Source organism: Monodelphis domestica, chromosome 4 (assembly GCF_027887165.1).
Source record: "Monodelphis domestica isolate mMonDom1 chromosome 4, mMonDom1.pri, whole genome shotgun sequence".
NCBI classification, from domain to species: domain Eukaryota; kingdom Metazoa; phylum Chordata; class Mammalia; order Didelphimorphia; family Didelphidae; genus Monodelphis; species Monodelphis domestica.
The window spans coordinates 181,175,904-181,196,254 of NC_077230.1; the positions used below are offsets into that span (position 1 = coordinate 181,175,904).

General features: G+C 38.4%; 1 protein-coding gene across 1 annotated transcript in view; it reads left to right on the forward strand.

The window, feature by feature from the left end:
* Positions 1 to 20,351, forward strand: part of MYO3B (myosin IIIB) — a 700,839-nt gene that overhangs the window by 603,406 nt on the left and 77,082 nt on the right. The window contains exons 32-34 of the mRNA XM_056793985.1: positions 15,956 to 16,062; positions 16,436 to 16,482; positions 17,717 to 17,889. Coding sequence (XP_056649963.1) covers positions 15,956 to 16,062; positions 16,436 to 16,482; positions 17,717 to 17,855 — 293 coding nt within the window. The 3' untranslated portion in view covers positions 17,856 to 17,889. The remainder of the gene's footprint in view (positions 1 to 15,955; positions 16,063 to 16,435; positions 16,483 to 17,716; positions 17,890 to 20,351) is intronic.

Here is a 20,351-nt window from a genome sequence, read left to right on the forward strand (position 1 = left end):
CACAGTTGATCATTTTACAAAATTGAAATTACTGTGTACAATATTCTCCTGGTTCTGCTCACTTTACTTTGCATCAGTTTGTATAAGTCTTTCCAGGTTTTTCTGAAATACCCTGGGTCATCATTTCTTATAGCACTTTTCTTATAGCACAATGTATTCTATTAAAATCATATACTACAACTTGTTCAGCCATTCCCCAGTTGATGGACATCCCTTCAGTTTCTAATTCTTTGCCACCACAAAAAGAGCTACTTTAAATAGTTATGTATAAATAGGTCCTTTCCCACCCCTTTTAAAATCTCTTTAAGATACATATCTAGTGGTGGTATTGTTAGATCAAAGGGTATGCACAATTTTATAGCTCTTTGGGTATAGTTCCAGCTTATTCTCCAGCATGGTTGAATCAGTTCACAACTCAGCCAATAGTATATGAATGCCCCAGTTTTCCCATATCCCCTCCAACATTTATCATTTTCCTTTTCTGTCATATTAGCCAATCGGATAGGTTGTGAGATGGTACCACAGAGTTGTTTTAGTTTGCATTTCTCTAAACTATAGTAAGTTGGAGAATTTTTTCATATGTCTACAAATAGCTTTGATTTCTTCATCTGAAAACTGTTCATATCTTTGCCCATTTATCAATTGGAGGATGATTTGTGTCTATAAATTTGACTCAGTTCTCTACATATCCGAGAAATGAGGTCTTTGTCAGCAAAGAATTTCCCAATCTTCTGTTTTCTTTCTAATCTTTGATACATTGATTTTGTTTGTGCAAAACCTTTTTAATTTAATATATTAAAATGATACATTTTATATCCTATAATACTCTCTGTCTCTTGTTTGGTCATAAATTCTTCCCTTATCCATAGATCTAACAGGTAAGCTATTGTATGGTCCTCTAATTTGCTTATGATATCACCCTTTATGTCTAAATCATGTATCCATTTCGATTATCTCTTGGCATATGGTATCAGATACTATTCTATACCTAGTTTCGGACATACTGTTTTCCAGTCTTCACAGAAATTTTTGTCAAATAGTATATTTTTGTCTCAAAAGCTTGGATCTTTGGGCTTATTAAACACTAGATTATTATGATCATTTACTACTGTGTCTTACATAATATTTTGATGATTATTGTTTTATAATAGTTTGAGATCTGATACTACTAGACCACCTTCCTTCACATTTTTTCATTAATTTCTTTGATATTCTTGACTTTTTATTCTTCCAAGTAAATTTGTTAATGATATTATTGTGAAATATCCAGTCAAAGCAACATTCTATGAAGTATACTTATATTTCAAAGCCACCATTTACTTGTTTTTCAGTAAAAAAGGGTTAAAGGTGATTGACTGACTTGAGCAAATTCATGTACTCATAGACAGAGAGCTCCTTATAGTCTCTTTCCATCATAAAGACTGTGGAATTTTAATTCAAAGTCTCATCAAACTTCTTAAAATATTCATGTTTTCATCTGCTAAAAATAAGAGAAATTCATCACCATTACAAATATGCTACATTCTGTATTTTTTTAAAAGGCAATTTACCCTATGACTTCTTAAAAATGAACACCCATTGTACAATATTGCTATTATTGTATACAGTATTCTCCTGGTTCTGCTCACTTTAAATCAGTTCATGCAAGTCTTTCCAAGTTTTTAAAAAATCCTCCCACTCATTACTTCTTATAGAACAATAGTTATGTTGTGATCACATACCACAACCACTCAACCATTCCCCAATTTATGGGCATTCTTTCAGTTCCCAATTTTTTGCTACTAAAAAGCTAACTGCTATAAACATTTTTGTACACATAGCTCCTTTTCCCTTCTCTATGTTCTTTTTGGGATTTGGATCTAGTAATAGTATTGCTGGGTCAAAGGATATGTATAGTTTTATAGCTTTGGGGGAATAGCTCCAAATTGCTTTCCAAAATGGTTGTATCAATTTGATGTGTGAACTTGTTATATGAGACCAGCCAATGCAAAGGCAGAGTGGTTCATTCATTTATTTTGGCTAAAAAGATCACAAACTAAAAAAAAAATGAAGAAGAAGCCAACAGTTGCCAACTTCTAAACTAGACTATCTCTAAGGGCCTTACAGTTCTTATGTTACTTCTGGACAGCTTCAGTCTTTGGATGTAGTGGTTATAGCCCTCACATATGTGAGCCATGGCACTGACCAGACACCTGAGATAGGATTTAGGTGTCTTTAGAAAAACCATCTTAGAAATTGAACATTTTATTTTATTTTTTCAGCCACATGATTTTTAGAATGATCAAACCAAATATGACACAACTAGAGCTGAATGATTTTCCTTTTTTTCTATCTTAGACAGAAACATTTTTAAGTTTAAAGACAGAACCTGAATTTGTTATTAACCGTGAGTCCTGTCACATGATACTGACCAAGTAGGTTACTGTATAATATATTGCGTTGATGTGACTATACATACTGAAATTAACAGGACAAAAACTTAAGCAAAGGACACAACAAATTGTATATAACTGAAAATCACAGACACCCAGTCTCCTTTTTTTTCTTTATATCCTGGAATGTTCATGTTTATTAATGACTTAAATTCATACTAAAAAAGAAAACTTGAATAAAAAAAGAAATCACAGGTGTCCAAAGCAAGAGTCTGTACTGATTATTGAGCCCAGTGGGGGTAAGGACTGAAACTGGGTCAATAGAAGAAGAATACCTCATTCCTTTACCCCTTCTGTCTGTATTCCCCTGAGGGAAGGCTATTATAAAATAGAGGAGTCCACTTTGGGAACCGAACCTTACAGAATCCAAACTCTGTAAGTTGTTTTTCCAAGAAGGGGATTTGAGCTCCATGATTCAAAAAAAAAAAAGAAAGAAAAGCCAGCCTCAGCAGAGTTCACTTATCAGCAATGAGCAGCTTCCCCCACCCCCCTCTAGTCCAGATGGTACATAGAGCCAAGCCAGGCAGAGACCCTTAGTCTCCTGCTGCCTTTTTATGCTGGCCCTTGATTGCTAATGACCCCCAGCTGGACTGGCTCCCTGACCCATTTAACCCCTCTCGGCTGGACCTCTCCAGCTCCTGCAGGGAGAGGAGAGGTATGAAAGTCGGGGATGGAATGATGCCAAGTCATCCAGGGCTGCCACCCCTAGGTCTGAGACAATGAAGTGTATCTTAGCACCATCACCAAAGGTCTTTCTGAACCATCCAATGGAGAACACATGTTAATCCATTTTTCCATACTAGACCCGACCGACCAGCTTTTCTTGTTGTCACGATTTTGTACAACTTAAAGCTCAGATAAAGTGGTCCTCTAAGTGAAGTATTTCCTTCTGGGGTCATAGGATGGGGAGTACCAATCGAACCCTCAGAAATAAATTTATCTTAGTTTAGAACTTTAAAGCTAAGCTTTGCCAAAGCTACTAGATGGATTTAATGGAATGTAAAAGCAACATGTTGGGATGAATTCATAATACATAAGAGAGGATAATTTCTTGATCAGATCCTGTAAAGGGGTACATTACATAAAAGGTACCTTCATTTGCAGATGTATCTGTAACAGCTTTCTTTATTTCCTTTGCTTGGTGATGGGTTTGTTGGCCATTCTTTTTTTTTTCCTGGACACATTAAGTTGTAGAAAAATCTTATGTCCAAACTCATGGAATGTTATAAACACTTTATTCTAGGTAACCTCTTATTAAAGGGAGGAAGATCACCAGGCTTTGTCTTGTTGCTATAATTGGGTTGTGTTGTTCTGTCTTGTCTGGTTAAGGAAAATCCCTTGGGTTCATTGTGGATAAACAGTACAATGAAGCTGAGTGGTTCTGTTACCTTAAAAACTAAAAGCTAAGTTCTTGATCTGAACTCAGCTACAAAAAGCATTCTGCCATTCTCTTTTTTTTCTCCATCTTTGAATTTTTTATTGGATTTTTGGACCACATTTACATCCTGCATAATGCTCCAAAGATTTCCCTGAAGAGCTAAACAAGATAGAAAGTTAACTCAATGATTTAATGTGGATTTTATTTCACTTAATGTATTTTTCCCCCAGAGCCTTACTATTTCATTGGTATTTCAGAAGACTGAGACCAAAGTAACCTTGACATTCTGATTTCCCACCACTATTTTGGCAAGTTTTTGTTTTGGGTTTGGGTTTTTTTTTTATTTCCTTCATCTAATGTGAAGCTCAATCCATATTTCTAATTTCATTTTGGCTTATATTTCACTTTCTTTTCTGTTTCTGATTAATTTTTTTCTCATGCCCACCAGCCATTTGGTTGGCAATCTTACCAAGCCAACAGTTCAGTTTAAGCATATGTATATTTCTCAGGGAATCTGTGATTTCTCTAATGTGTGTCTCTGCTCCACTGAGAAAACTCATAATCTCCAAACCCCAACTTTAGTAAACTATTTCCATGAGTTGATAAGAGTCAAAAAAAGTTAAATCAACACGTGGCAATCTGCTAGTCTTGTCAGACTAAGCTGGGAGTCAAATGTAGTCTTCAGTAACTAATATTTATAACTTTTCCAGAGCGGTGCTTTTTTTTTATTAGTTTAGCCTTTGAGGACTCTGGGGCTATTTGTACATCATGGTGAGATATCAGAAGGAGAATTTTTGTGAAGGTTTATAATACATATATGGACATATTTCATTTATCAAATGTATGCAATTTTATAGTATAGTACAAGTTTGGATACTGACATGCTCTCACACCTTGCTCTTGGATGGCCATGGGGTAGGATTGTGAGGTCTTTGCAGGACTTGAGTCCTTTAAACCTCTTCAGAAGAGATCCCTTTCCTTTTTATAATGTATAGTTACAAAGGTGGGCAGAATGGGGAAATGGATTGAAATATGGTCTCAGAGCCAGGAAAACGTAGATTCAAGTCCTGCTTCTGATACATACTATGTACTTGCCCAAAGCAAGAAACTAGGGGCAGCTAGGCAACATGGTGGATTGAGAGCCAGGACTAAAGACAGGAGGTCCTAGGTTCAAATCTGGCCTCAAACACTTCCTAGCCAGGTGACCCTGCACAAGTCACTCGACCCCTGTGACCTAGCTCTTACCATTCTTTTGCCTTAGAACCAAAACTTGATATTGACTCTAAGATGGAAGGTAAGGGCTTAAAGAAAAAGAAGTTAATGAAAGTAAATATATAATGTTTTTCCATTCAACTTCCTGGACACCTTCAAATTTATCCACAGGTCACTTGGGGATCCATTGACTCCAGGTTAAGAAATCTCAAACTGAAATATCTCCAAGGTCCCTTTAAGCTTTAGATCTATAACCCAATATGCTTGGAAAAGGTGTCAGGTTATCTGCTTTAGTCCTTTTTAAAAAATGGGTACAGTCCAGCAGTATATAAAAGCAAAAACATTCAATTTGCAGCCAAAAAATCCTGGGTTTCCAACCTGACTCTGCTTCTTAGACCTGCATGAACCTGGGCAAGACTCAGTCCCTCTGAGCTTCAGTTTTTCTTTTCTTTATTTTTCTAAATGCAGGATTTGGACTAAAATAACTCAAAGGTCTTTTCATATTTAGTCTAGGGAAAAGACCTTAGTATACCATCCTGCATATGATAAGCAAGTTCTAGTTAACATTCGTTCAACTGACTTCATAAAATTGATAGCATAAAATAATGGAGTTAGAGCTGGAAGGAACCTCAGAGATTCTCTGCCACAAAAGCTTCATTTTTACAAATGAATCAATCAGTAAATATTTCTGAAGTACTTGTTGAGTGCCAGATAGTGCGCTAAGCATTGGGGATACCAAAGAAGCAAAGGACAATCCCTGCCCTAAAGGAACTTACAATCTAATGGAAGAGCCAATGGACAAACAAATGTAGACAAAACTATTTGTGGGATAAATAGGAAAGAATTAACAGCAAGAAAACACTAGAACAAAAGAGGGTTTAGGGAAGTGAGTGTCAGGGATAAATTGTTAGAGGGGAGGGAATATCACATCATACAAATATTCTGAATAATAAAAAATAAAACAAAATGGAAGAAACCCCAAAGGCAGCCAGCAACTAGAAGCACATGCTGAATTTGCAGAAACTTTTGAAAGGACAATGTTTTTCAAAACTTTCCACATTGCACCGGCCCTCGTGAGACATTAGAGGTTTTGCCCTAAATTTCTGGTTTGCTTTAAAGAGAATTTCCCTAGGTCAGAATGACTTTTCAGTCTTGTCATCTATTCACAGCTCAACCTTGGCAAACTCACTTTAGAGCTTCAGACCTCTGGAAAATGTAGATAATATTTCTTTATTCAGCAAAAATGTTCTCTTGTACTGTTAGAAATTTTTTCCCTGCCTCCCAGGGGATTAGAAGCCATCATGCTCACTCTGACCAACTACAACCCATTTGATGCTGTCTCTAGTCCAAAGTACATACTCATCTTTCCCTAATAGGTCCTTCTTCCACTGACTTGCCTTCCCAGTATCTCTGGCATGCTCCATCAAAATGTACCTGGTCTATGTCCTCTCCTCTCAGAACACCATGGTTTATTTTATCAAGAGATCTGGGTAATCTTGTGGTAGAGAGTGGGCCTGGGTCCGGCCAATCCTCTAGCAGTTTAGAGCTAATATTGGAATGAAATGAGACACTCAACTGTCAACTAAAGGAGATTTAGTTAATGATAGCAAAGGAAGGACATTCAACAAGGATATTAGGTGATACAGGAAGAGAAGAGAAGAAACATCTATTGAGAGCCTATCATGTGCCAGGCACTGTGCTAAATGCTTTAAGATATTATCTAAATTGGGGCAGCTGGGGTGCTCAGTGGATAGAGAGCCAGGCCTAGAAATGGGAGGTCCTGGGTTCAAATCTGGCCTCAAATACTTTCTAAGCTATGTGACCCTGGGAAAGTCACTTAACCCCAATTGCCCAGCCCTTACCATACTTCTGTCTTGGAACTGATATTAGCATTGATTCTAAGATCAAAAGTAAGGGTTAAAAAATTATCTAAATTGATTCTCCCAACAACCCTGTGGAGTAAGTACTAATATTATCCCCATTTTACAGTTGAGGAAACTGAGGCAGTCAAAAGTAAAGTGACTTTACCAAAGTCACAGGACTAGTAAGTGTCCGAGGCTGGATTTGAACTCAGGTCTTCTTGACTCCATGCCCTGTGCCACCTAGCTGCCTCAGGTCCCACATTGATTCTTCTGAACCCAGCTTCTTGGCTTTCATCATGCTTTTGGTCCATAGCTGGAGCTTCTTATTACCTTCTATATGTGGCAGAGCTGAAAGCCTTTCTCTTGAGCCATTCTCTTGAGCCAAATAAGTCTCAAGGAAAATTTCAAAACTTCCTAAATGAAAGCATTTGTCTAACCTACATTGGGATAAGGAAAAGTCGTCCAACCAACATAGCTGAACCTTTGGGAATGGGGGGGAGGGAGACAGAGAGAGACACACACAGACAGAGATAGAGAGAGACAGAGACAGAGACAGAGAAACAGAGAGACAGAAAGACAGAGAGACAGATACAGAGAGAGAAGAGAAAGGAAGGAAGGAAGGAAGGAAGGAAGGAAGGAAGGAAGGAAGGAAGGAAGGAAGGAAGGAAGGAAGGAAGGAAGGAAGGAAGGAAGGAAGGAAGGAAGGAAGGGAGGGAGGGAGGGAGGGAGGGAGGGAGAAAGAAAGAAAGAAAGAAAGAAAGAAAGAAAGAAAGAAAGAAAGAAAGAAAGAAAGAAAGAAAGAAAGAAAGAAAGAAAGAAAGAAAGAAAGAAAGAAAGAAAGAAAGAAAGAAAGAAAGAAAGAAAGAGAGAAAGAGAGAAAGAAAGAAAGAAAGAGAGAAAGAAAGAAAGAAAGAGAGAAAGAAAGAAAGAAAGAAAGAAAGAAAGAAAGAAAGAAAGAAAGAAAGAAAGAAAGAAAGAAAGAAAGAAAGAAAGAAAGAAAGAAAGAAAGAAAGAAAGAAAGAAAGAAAGAAAGGAAGGAAGAGAGAAGAAAGAAAGGAAGGAAGAGAGAAAGGAAGGAAGGAAGGAAGAAGAAAGAAAGAAAGAAAGAAAGAAAGAAAGAAAGAAAGAAAGAAAGAAAGAAAGAAAGAAAGAAAGAAAGACAGAAAGAAAGAAAGGAAGAAAGACAGAAAGAAAGAAAGGAAGACAGAAAGAAAGAAAGGAAGGAAGAGAGAAAGAAAGAAAGGAAGGAAGAGAGAAAGAAAGAAAGGAAGGAAGAGAGAAAGAAAGGAAGGAAGAGAGAAAGAAAGAAAGGAAGGAAGGAAGAGAGAAAGAAAGAAAGGAAGGAAGAGAGAAAGAAAGGAAGGAAGGAAGGAAGAGAGAAAGAAAGAAAGGAAGGAAGGAAGAGAGAAAGAAAGAAAGGAAGGAAGGAAGAGAGAAAGAAAGAAAGGAAGGAAGGAAGAGAGAAAGAAAGAAAGGAAGGAAGGAAGAGAGAAAGAAAGGAAGGAAGGAAGAGAGAAAGAAAGGAAGGAAGGAAGAGAGAAAGAGAGAGGGAGGGAGGGAGAGAGGAAGGAAGGAAGGAAGGTCTTTAAAGTAGCTTCCACACTCTTTTTTTTTTTCATTAAAATCCTTATCTTCCATCTTAGTATCAATACTGAGTATTGATTCTAAGGCAGAAGTGTGGTAAGCGCTAGCAATGGGGGCTTAAGTGACTTGCCAAGAGTCACGTAGCTTGGGAAGTGTTTGAGGCCATTTGAACCCAGAACCTCCCTTCTCTCAATCCACTGAGCCACCTAATTGCCTCACTAAATTTTTTAAATACTATTTCCAGGCAACCCAGACCTTGGAAATGTAAGAAGTCTGGTATAGTCAGAAGTGGAAAAGAAAAAGGAAAAAGAAAAAAAAAGATGGAAGATACAAGTTAATGGTTCCCTGAGGAATGACTGAATATGGTCAAAGGAAGACCAAAAATTCCCGGGTTCGCCTTGTCCCTTCAGGAGGAATGAGTTCCATAATCAACAATCTGATCTATGCAATAATGAAATCTTTGTATTTCATAGAAGGTTCCCAGCTAAAAAGAGCTGACCATGATCAGTAAAAGCACCGGGAACATCATATAGCAAAGATACTGCACAATTCCTACAAAGTCATTTATGCATATGATGCACAGAGCCATCTAAGTACATAACTAAGAGGCCATTGTCCTCTTATGTGTAACTTGTCCTGATGCAGGTACAATCTTGAAAATTTCTCATTTTCTATCAGTTCAGCTCTTCCTTCCTCTAATATGGGGCAACTAATTGACACAATGGATAAGAGTATGACCCTTAGAGTCAAGAAAATCTGAGTTCAAATTTGACCCTAGATACCTACTAGCTGCGTGACCTTTGGCAAATCTCTTAACTTCTGGTTGCCTCAGTTTCCTCATCTGTAAAACCATAATAATAATAGTACCTACATCCCAGGGTATTTGTGAGGTTTACGTGAGATAATTGTAAAGGGCTTTAGCACAGTGCCTCGCACACAATAATTGCTATTTCAGTGTTTGCTGTCATTATTATCATTATTAATAACTGTGGGAATCTGTCTGTATTCCAAGTTCGGAAAAGCCTCTAGGCCTTCTGGCAGGGATCAAGTAATTTCCTTTCAGGGGCTTCTCCCAGTCCAAAGAGTCCATACAAATTCATCTGGCACAACTCTCAATGTGCCCTGTTAAGCAGAAATGTTTTGGTTTGTTGTTGTTGTTGTTTTTTAGCAAGATGTTATTTCCAAAGATGGGGACAAAGGAAGTCCCAGGCCCAGACCTAGGGCTAGTAGGCAGTGGACCTATAGACCACTGTCAACCTGCTTCCCCTCCCCCCAAATCCTACAGATCTAACAAATGACAATTTAGTACTCTTGTCATTAGTGTACAATTCTTAATGGTACAGAACCGTGTTCACATCAGTTTCTCCTTGCTAAATGACCACAGAAATTTTACTCCCAGGAGTATTTGGGGACATCTCATGGCAAACATTACTGTCACTAGAGGGATCTACAAAAATACATTGTGAAGTAGGAGGCCAACCAAGGTTCCCTTTCCTCTGATTCATCCATCCCCCTATTTCATCCAGATGAGTCCTTACAGTCCTATATGACTCTAGTCAATTGTTGTGGGTTAAATGGATCCACTATATTGAACTTATAGGAGGACGTGAAGAAGAGAGTCTCACAAGAGAGGCAAGTATGAATGCATTTTGAACTTACTCATCAAAGGCAACAATCAAACAGATAACAGGTCTAGCTGAGGATTGAGTATTTAAGTGCCAGCCACTGTGCTAATAACTAAATATATAAAGGCAAAAATAGAAATAGTCCCTTTACTCAAAGAGCATGTACTTTCTTGGAATAAAACCATATAGCAGTAAATATGAAATATGTACATAATAAATACAAAGTAATATGGAGCAGGTTGGAGAATACTAATAAACTGGGAGATCAATTATCAGTCAATCAAGTATTTTTAAGCACCCACTATGTGCCAGGTGCTAGAGATACCAGTACAAAGAAGAAAGCTGACTCTACTGGAATGAAGTTTACATTCTAATGGTAAGCCAAGGAAATTTTAAAATATAGCATAATTATAAAGTAAATAAGTACAAATATATACAAAGTAGGTAAATGTGAAGTGGTTTGCAAAAAAAGGACATCTTCCTCAAAAAGTAGTGTTTGAGTTGTATCTTCAAGGAAAAGAAGGACTGTATGAGGCAAAAGTGAGGAGGGAATACACTCCAGGTATAGGAGATAAACACAGAGACAAAGCATAAACTGTTGTACATGAGTAGTTGAGAAAAGGGCAGTTTGAATGGATTACATAGAGCAAGAGATGAGTAATAGCCAGTGAGAATGTAAAAGTAGACTAAAGTCACATTGTACAGTTTTTATTTTATTCAAAGATATTTTACTTGCCAAATTGCACATAAAAACAATGATCAATATACATTTTCCAAAATTATAAGATCTAAAGTGTCTCCCTCCCTCCCTTTCTTCCCCTCTCTTGGAGCTGGCAGGAAACTTGATCTGGATTATACATGTATTATCATGCAAAACATACTTCCATATTGGTCATTGTTGTAAGAGAATACTCCTATAAAATCAAACCTCCAAAATAAAACCATAAATAGACTAATGTGAGAGATAGTATGCTTTGATCTGATTCCTAACAGTTCTTTCTCTGAAGGTGGATAGCATTCTTTGCTATAAGTCCTTCAGAATTGCCCCAGGTGATTGTTCTGCTGAGAGCAGCTAAGTCTTTCACAGTTGATAATCATCCAATATTGCTGTAGTAACATAGTAATATTGTACAAAATAATGTACAATGTTCTCTTGGTTCTGTTCATTTCACTCTGTTTCAGTTCATTTAGATCTTTCCAGCTTTTTCTGAAATTATTCTGCTTATCATTCTTTATAGCACAATAGAATTCCATCATCAACATATACCACAATTTGTTCACAGCCATTGTTGGACATCCTCTCAATTTTCAATTCTTTGTCACCACAAAAAGAACCACTATAAATATTGTTGTACAAGTAGGACTTTTTCTCTTTTTATGATCTCTTTGGTATACAGACCCAGTAGTGGCATTATCAGATCAAAAGGTATATATAGTTTTATAGTTCTCTTGTCCAGAGCTTTTAAGGTTAACCAGTGTAGTTTGTATTTTATCTTAGAGGCAGTAGGGAGCCACTGGAGTTGGTTGAGTTGGGGAGTCACACAATGAAATTTGTGTTTAAGGAAATTTATTTTGGCAGAAGTTTATAGGATAAAATGAAGTAGGGAGAAACTTGAAATCATCTAGGTATGAAATGATGAGGATTTTAAAAGGAAGAGCAGATGTAAGAGGTGTTGTGAAGGTAGAAATGGGACAATGTGACAACTAGTTTAATATATAGGGTTAGAGAAAGTAAGGAGTCCAGGATAATTCCAAGCTTATGAACTTGGGAGATTGGAAAGATTGTGTTGCTTCAAAAGAAATAGGGAGATTCAGAAGAGGAGTTTGAAGACAAAAATAATGAGTTCAGTTTTGGACAAGTTGAGTTTAAAATGTCTATGGGACATTCAGATTGGAATATTCAGACGATGATGTAGAAGTGAAGCTCAGGGGAAGTGAGCTCCTCTAAGGTCCATTTTGCATCTGCTTCCCTGCTTGGTTTCAGCTCCATAGAGCAAGGATCCTCTCAGGATAAGCTCATCACTTGCAAACTTACCACCCTGCTGCCAAGTCAAGCCTTGATTGACTCCACTTCCCTCAGCCTCCTCTTCCCTCTGTATGGAGAGCTAGAGGCACAGGAGCAAAGACCTCACACCTTCCTTTATAGGAACTCTCAAATCACTCCACTTTGCATTGGTATGCCTACCTGGTTTCATCTTCACAGAACAAGATGCACCTATACCAGGTACCCCTTGGTGTTCCATTTCCTTCCTCCCCCACTTTCCTGCCTCTTTTTGTGTGTTGTCTTCTTGTAAGTCACTGAGGGCAGATATTGTCTTTCTTTTTATTAATTGTATCCTCATAGTTTAGCCCAGTTCCTGGCATGTCATAGGGGCTTAGTAAATGTTTATATCCATTTATGTGTATATATGTGTATACATACATATTTGTGAATCTGTGTTTTATCTGCAGAGAAATGATAGTTAAATCTCATGGAGTTGATGAGGCTAAAAAGTAGAGAGGGAGAATAGATGCAAGTCTGGATCATAACCCAAAAGTTATTTTCTATGTTTTTTTTTATTATTCATTGTTTCAGGTGTGTCCAACTCTTTGTGACCCCATTTGGGGCTTTCCTGGTAAAGATATGGGGGGTGCTTTGCCACTTCCTTCTCCAGTTCATTTTACAGATGAGGAAACTGAGGCAAACAATGTTAAGTGACTTCTCCAGGGTCACACAGCTAGGAAGTATCTAAGGCTAGATTTGAACTTATGTCTTCTTAACTCTAGTCCCAGCATTCTATTCACTGTGCTACCTTGCTGTCTGGTCATAACCTTGGGGTACATCTATAGTTAGGGGCCATGATTGGATGATAAGCCAGAAGGAGAGACTTAGAAGGTGTGGGCCAATGAATATGAGGACATCAGTAGAGAGTAATGTCATAAAAATCCACATATAAGAGATGCCACTTGATCTGAGCTTTGAAAGAAGCAAGAGAATCCAAGATGAGGCAAATTCAGAGCATTCCAGGGGAAGAAGAAAGCCCATGTAAAGCCCCAGAATCAAGCTGAAAACTCACCAACATCAAAATGTGCTGCTAAATATTTAAAGATTTGTTGTTGTTAGGGTGTTAAAATCATATCAAATACATAATTTTCTCCAAAGCAAACATTTTCCACCTCCATTCCTGTTAGAAGCAGAATGGAAGCATTAGAGATAGTTACTTCCATGGAAAAGAAGGAATCTTGGTTTTTATGCATATGTCATCATGCAGGTGTAACTTCTTATTGCATCAGTGTAGTAATAGTAACTGATACATTAATGTAACTAGAGAACATGACATGACAGAGATTGGGTGGTTTTTCTGATAAACAAAAACAGTAAATATATCAAAATGAATGATTCAGGCCCAAAAATGCATTTTATGGTTTGAATCATTCATTTGGGCTTTTTAGACTGAGCAACTTATCCAGATAACATTATCAGTTTTTACTAAGTATACAGAACCCATGATTTATTTCAAATCTGGATTAATATAGGAATTATTTCCACCCGCTAGAAACCCTGCAAAATCAGACAAATCTATAAGTTAAAGGATTGAACTGATTATGATTTGTAGCTCTGGCTCGTATAACCTAATTGTCTTCCCAGAATCTCTGTCAACCTAAATGCTACAATTTAATGAATTGCAGAACTTAAAATATCAAGTCTAGGATGGCCCTGCAAGTGCCAGAAAAACCTAATTCTAACTTTGCATCACCTGTAACATAGTCCCTATGATATGGATCCTCACATCTATTCCAACATTAGTCAAGCAAAGTAGTTGAAAGAAATTCAATACCTATATATTTCTTTCTGAAGATGGGGAACTAAGTGTATGGAATATTGCATATACTGTCAGATTTGGTGGATGTCTTGATAAGTATTTTTTAACCCTTGCCTTCTGTCTTGGGATCAATATTGTGTATTGGTTCCAAGGCAGAAGAGTGATAAGGGCTAGGCAATGGGGGTTAAGTGACTTGCCCAGGGTCACACAGCTGAGAAGTATCTGAGGCCAGATTTGAACCCAGGACCTCCCATCTCTAGGCCTGGCTCTCAATCCACTGAGCTACCCAGCTGCCCCCTGTCTTGATTAGTTTTGATGAACTTTTCCCCCCTCTTTCTGTTTTATTATTTGTTATAATATCTTTTGGGTAGGGGGGAGAGGAAAATGATATGTTGGAAAACTAAAGTATTGCAAAAATAAAAGATAATAATTTTTTAATAAAGAAGTGAGACCACTTAGTCCCTATCAATTTCTTCATCAGTAAAATGGGTATAAAAATTGTAAGACCCACCCCTGTCCCTTCCACACCTGTCCATATATACACAGTTTCTGAAATGAAATAGTATAAAATATTCTGTAAACCATAAAGAATTATGTAAATGTCCATTGTTACTATTACTATATTTTTTATACAATTGCCTTCCATTCACTTTAAAAGGAAGTGATTCCAATGTTGAAGGACTCAACCCCATCAATGTAAATGTAATGTACATTGAAAGAAATAGGTGGTTCGTGTCTAACTCTTCTTGACTCCACTTGAGGTTTTCTTGGCAACGATACTAGAGTGGTTTGCCTTTTCCTTTTCCAGCTCATTTTACAGATGAGGAATTGAGGCCAACAGGGTTAAGTAACTTGCTCAGGGTCACACAGCTAGTAGGTTTCTGAGGCCAGATTTGAACTTGGGAAGATGGTCCTCCTGATTTTAGGTCTGGCACTCTATCCACTGGGCCATCTAGTTGCACATAAAAAAACATACCTAGGCAGAGCACATACTTATTAAAATCCATGAGAAAAAAATGAAAACAAACTTCATAAGAAATCTGGCATCACCAGACTCGGTAAAATAAAACACTATGTTTCCTTCCTAGGTACAGAAGATTCTCAAAAGGATTACTACCCCAATTCTTAGGAACATCCCTGAGAGTTAAATGGAAAATACTATGTTCATTTATTTGGGCTGTGGGGAGGGGGAAGAGAAGAGGGAAGAGGAGCGGCATTAAAGATAGATATTCTATGGGTTGTTTTCTATGTACTGTCAAGATCTCATAATAATCAGATCTCATTTCAAAGATGCAATGGAAGAACAGCAGATTCCAAGAAAATCGTTTGTTTGCAAAGGAAATGGGCCATGGCTTAATTTGACAAGTTATTTTCTCTTCCATGATTTTGAGGCACTCTCATAGGAGGATTCCTGAACCAGGCCTATTACAAAGTAGCCTCTTAGTGTTACAATTCAACCGACCTTTTCCTCCTCTCATTTCTACCACCTCTAAAGAATGCAGAGATCAATTGCATTTTTCAAAGCATTTAACTGATCCTAGCTCCAGCCATATTTTCCACAAAACACAGCCCTCTAAAAGCTCTTCTTCTCTGACGCACAGAGTGTGCACTCCAGATGGCTTTCAACTCACTCTCCGATGAACTGCAAATTATCTTAAAGCAGCATCTCCCAGATTGGCTTCATTGTTTCATACCCTGATAGCTTCCCGAGGAAGCTGCCCCCTCTGGGTTACAATCACTAACCAGGAGATTCCATTCCTAGAATGCTCAGATAAGAGCAAGAAGGCGATTGTTTAAAATCTGAAATAATAGTCACCACTGGCATATACTTAGGAAGGAAGAGGGCAAAGAAGTGGAAAGAAGTTAACTCCTGACCCTTTCCTTAGAGAACTTCTCTCAAAGCTACCGAATACTCTCTAACACCTATCCCGGTGGAACAGTTTCGCTGTTAAGGACCTTTGTAGAAAGTCCTTTTTTTTTTTTTTGCCTAAAAACACCCAAAGATTTTTCTTAACACCTGGGATGGCTGAAAACCAAATTTTGTGTTATCTTATTCTAGGTTCAGAAAACTGTCTCGAACAGAAGCTGAGAACACCTCGCCGAAGATGTCAGCAGCCCAAAATGCTGAATAGCCCTGAGGATAACATGTACTATAACCAGTTAAACGTGAGTTCAAAGTGGCCATAAAGCGTTTTACTGGCTTTGTTTCCAGTTAATAATTCTGTTATTAATACCTGTTCCAGCCCCTCCAGCCCCACCCCCACGCTCTTCTCCTCTCCTCCTGAACATGTGCTTATGCTCCTTATCTGTTGCTTTCATGTCAGGATGTCTGCCTTCACGGTGAATAATTGATGCGGTTTATCAAAGACGAGCAAGATGCAGGCTTCATCAGGCTCACTTGAGCCCTTTGATCAAAAAAATTATGCTGTGACTTCTGATATTATCAGCATCTGCTTGCATTCAACACAAAATCACTTTGAATTAAAAATTAACGACTTGCTGCTTTGCTTTGACTGTGTGTTCTTGGCCCTCTCCACAGGGAACTCTAGAATATCAAGGGAGCAAGAGGAAGCCAAGAAAATTTGGGTAAATATCTGTCTTCTTAGTTCTAAGCAACTGTAAACAGAAGGAGTCCTTTGTGATAGTACAGAAAATGCAAAACTTTCTAGAGAGATTTCTAAAAAAAAAAAAGAACTAGTTAGAATATTCGGCCATTATTAACACTGGGAACTTCTAAAACAAAAACAGTATACGGCTTGTATCCACAAGTATCCAAGACGGCTATCCAATGAGGGCGTTGGATTAGATGGCCGTTAAGGTCCCTTTTGGAAGCAACATTCTGGTACTATAATAAGAGTCTATGAAACTGCCTCCTATCAGTAAATGCTCTTTTCCGTTCTTTCCCATTGGTACTCCAGAGAATGCTACTTTCCTTTTAGAATGAGAGAACTAGAAGGTTTAGATGTAGCATGCACACGCTGCAAAAAAGAAAGGAGGCTTTCCTTCCTTTTTAATGGAGAGCTGCTATCCATCATTGTAGAATTCCAAAAAAGGGGTCTCTCTTTCCAATCCCTACAACGCTTATATATACATGTGGTCAGCAAGTATGCCAACTTCTACAGAGTATCGCGGGGACCAGAATTTCTTCTTTACCTGCAAAAATCATTCTCAAAGGTCAAAGGGAAATTTAGGCTTCTGGATCTTGGCCAGTGGGGTAAAGAGACAAGCAGAGGAACTCATCAGGGTCAATTAGAAGAACAATGATACTTTGACTCAGAGAAAGCACTGGCATGTCTAAGGAACCAGAGACAGACAATTTGTTTTCCATAAATCAGCAGTCCCAATACAATAACAACTTTCAGCCACGGCTCTCTTTGCCTCATTATAAGTGTGTGACCCAGAAGTGAAAGGTGTGGCAGGCAGTCATTAATCTCCCTAGTCATACAGGTTCCTTACAAAATGAGAGAGAGAGAGAGAGAGAGAGAGAGAGAGAGAGAGAGAGAGAGAGAGAGAGAGAGAGGGAGAGAGAGGGAGGAGAGGGAGAGAGAGAGAGAGAGAGAGAGAGAGAGAGAGAGAGAGAGAGAGAGAGAGAGAGAGAGAGAGAGAGAGAGAGAGAGAGAAGAGACCCCTTCATGATACCCTTAATGCAATGATGCTTCCACACAGCTAAGAAATGATGCTTCCATATGAATCCAACCCTATCCCATTCAGACTGTTGAATAACATTAGCAGCACAACTGATGGTGATGACATCAGGAATGCTCTCTGCTCTCGTTTTGTTTCTTTTCCCCACAAAATGAATTCCCTTTCCTTGCTATAGCCAAATCAAAGTGCTTGATGGGGAAGATGAATATTACAAATCACTCTCTGCTGTGGATTCGATCCCTGAAGAAGATATCTCAGGCCACTGTTCCCTGCTCTCCTCATCCTCTCGAGGAGAGCCTTTGGCTGAAAGCTGAGCTGTGCTACCTGCTCTTCAGTCTGCTGCTGCTGGTAAGAACAATCATTATTAAATCCCCTAACTGGTCTCTGACCTGAAGACACTGAAATCCCATCAGGGTGGCTCTTTCCCTTGTTGGGGGGACCCACCTTAAGAAAGAAACATAGTTGTTTCTAGCACAAAGCAAACACCTTAGTTCTGGCACAAATCGTTATTCCAGGCTTGACTCTGCAATTTAATGTCACATGGCAAATGAAGTATGACTTCTCTGTAAATGCTGGAATAACCCCCATTAGCAAAAACAAAGCCAAAACCTACATACCTACACATACACACACATGCAATCTATGGCATTATATCATGTCCCCTTCAAGCAGAAACATCTGAAAACATCGCAGAAACATGGCAAGTTTGACTTTCAAACCCCCCCCCCCAAAAGAGAGTGGGTGAAAAAATGGTAAAGTCACTAAGAAGACCAAATCTGGCTTTTGGAAATGTGCTCCTTAAAAATGATACTTTGCTATCCTCCAGCTCCAAACTAAGAATCTTCCTCACAATGCTACTGGCTCCTACTACTGTTCTGTTCATTAAGTGTTTGCTCTATGATTGATGGACTCCTTTCTCTGTGAGTAAAAGTGAGTTAAGCTGGAAAGACCAAATCAATGCAGAAACAGAGGAGTGCTAGAGGGAAGCATTTAACTGACCACGTCGTTATGGATTGTAAGCATTAATGCAGGTTTGGAGGTGCACATAAAGCAAATGGGTAATGGGGAAGGGAGGGGGAAGAAGTGTGTATTTTATTAAGCTTTAAGATGCTCAGAGTAGTAGATGACTGTGACCAGGGAAACAATAATAGCTCTCAGGCCACAATTTGATTGCATTCCAAAATTCACGAATGGTTTATGTAGTTCATGTTTAGAATTTTTTTTTAAATTCAGAGTATTTCCAGTAGGAGAGAATCATCTCTCCTGCCCATTCATCATGCAGCCTTTATCGTATTTTATAGCCAAACAGAAACTTGTCGTGTCTGAAATGGTTTTAGAGTCAAGTGCAACTTTCTGTATTTTTATCTGGATATAGGCACACACATGTGCACATGCACACACATATGTACATACATATACATACACACCCAAATACACATGGCTGTTCATGCACACGCCCCCTTTTGCTTAAAAAAAAAAAAGTCATTTTTGCTATATTGACCAATCATGCCACCCAGTCACTACTGGCCACTAAATGTTTAGGAACTAACCTGACTTAACTGGTTAGTTTAAACCAAACTGAAAGGCAAGTCAAAGAAGGCAGTGTGGTGGAAAGAGCATACGTTGGACATGATTTCAAAGGAGTAACAGGAAGGTTGAATGCCTCCTGACTCTCACTAAGCAAGAGAATTAGAGATGGCTTCCTAGATACAGTTGCAATGAGCTAATCCTTAAAGGGAAGAGAGAGGACTTCTTTAAGGCTAAAATGAAGAAAGAGTACATTCCTAGCCTAGAAGACCTGCCTGGATGAATTCTAGAGGCAGGGAATGGTATGTCCATCTCCATCCTGCAGAATAGCTAATAGACTGAATATAGTAGTTAGACTGGAATAAAGAGTATATAAAGTGAAACAACATGGGGAACAAAGCTGGAAAGGGAGGTTTGGACCAGACTACAAAGAGACTTAAATTCTAGGATGAGGAATTTGTATTTTATCCTTAAAATAATAGGGTGAGACAACTAGTGGCCCAGTGGATTGAGAGCCAGGCCTAGAGACCAAAGGTCCTAGATTCAAATGTGACTTCAAACACATCCTAGCTATGTGACTTTGGGCAAGTCACTTAACCCCCATTGCCTAGCCCTTACTACTCTTCCACTTTGGAACCCATACACAGTATTGATTCTAAGACGGAAGACAAGGTTTTTTTTTTTAAAGAAATAAAATATTGGGTAATCTTAGAGGGTTGTTGGATATTGGGGGGTGATTTTTTTAGCAGGAGAATAAGATAGTCAAGTACAGAATCTTGGAAAAATTTTCTTGGCAGTTATCTGAAGGGTGGATTAGAGAGGAGAGTCTAGAAGCAGAAAGATTAATAGAGAGTTCAAGTGAGGCTTGAACTAAGGTGATGGCCATATGAGTAGACAGAAAGAAATAGATGAGATCACTCTGGTGGATTAGTAGATATGGTAAGGAGGCAACTTATTGGGCATGAAGGAGAAAGAACTGTGGTACAGTGGAAAGAGGACTAGCTCCAGAGCCAGAGAAACTAAATTAAATCCTGCTTCTGACACTCATAATGTGCCTAACCCTGACCAAGTTGTATGACCATTGTGGGCTTCAGTTTTCACATCTAAAAAAAAAAGAAGAGTTGAGCTAGTTTCTCTCTAGCTCTGGATCACCCTGTGATGAGGGAAAGAGAAGAGGGAAAGGAGGCAATGATTTCTCCAAGGTTAATAAACTGGAGTAAGTAGGAAGAACCCAAGTCTTTTGACTAGACCTAGTGTTCTTACCACTAGCCTCCTGGTCACCT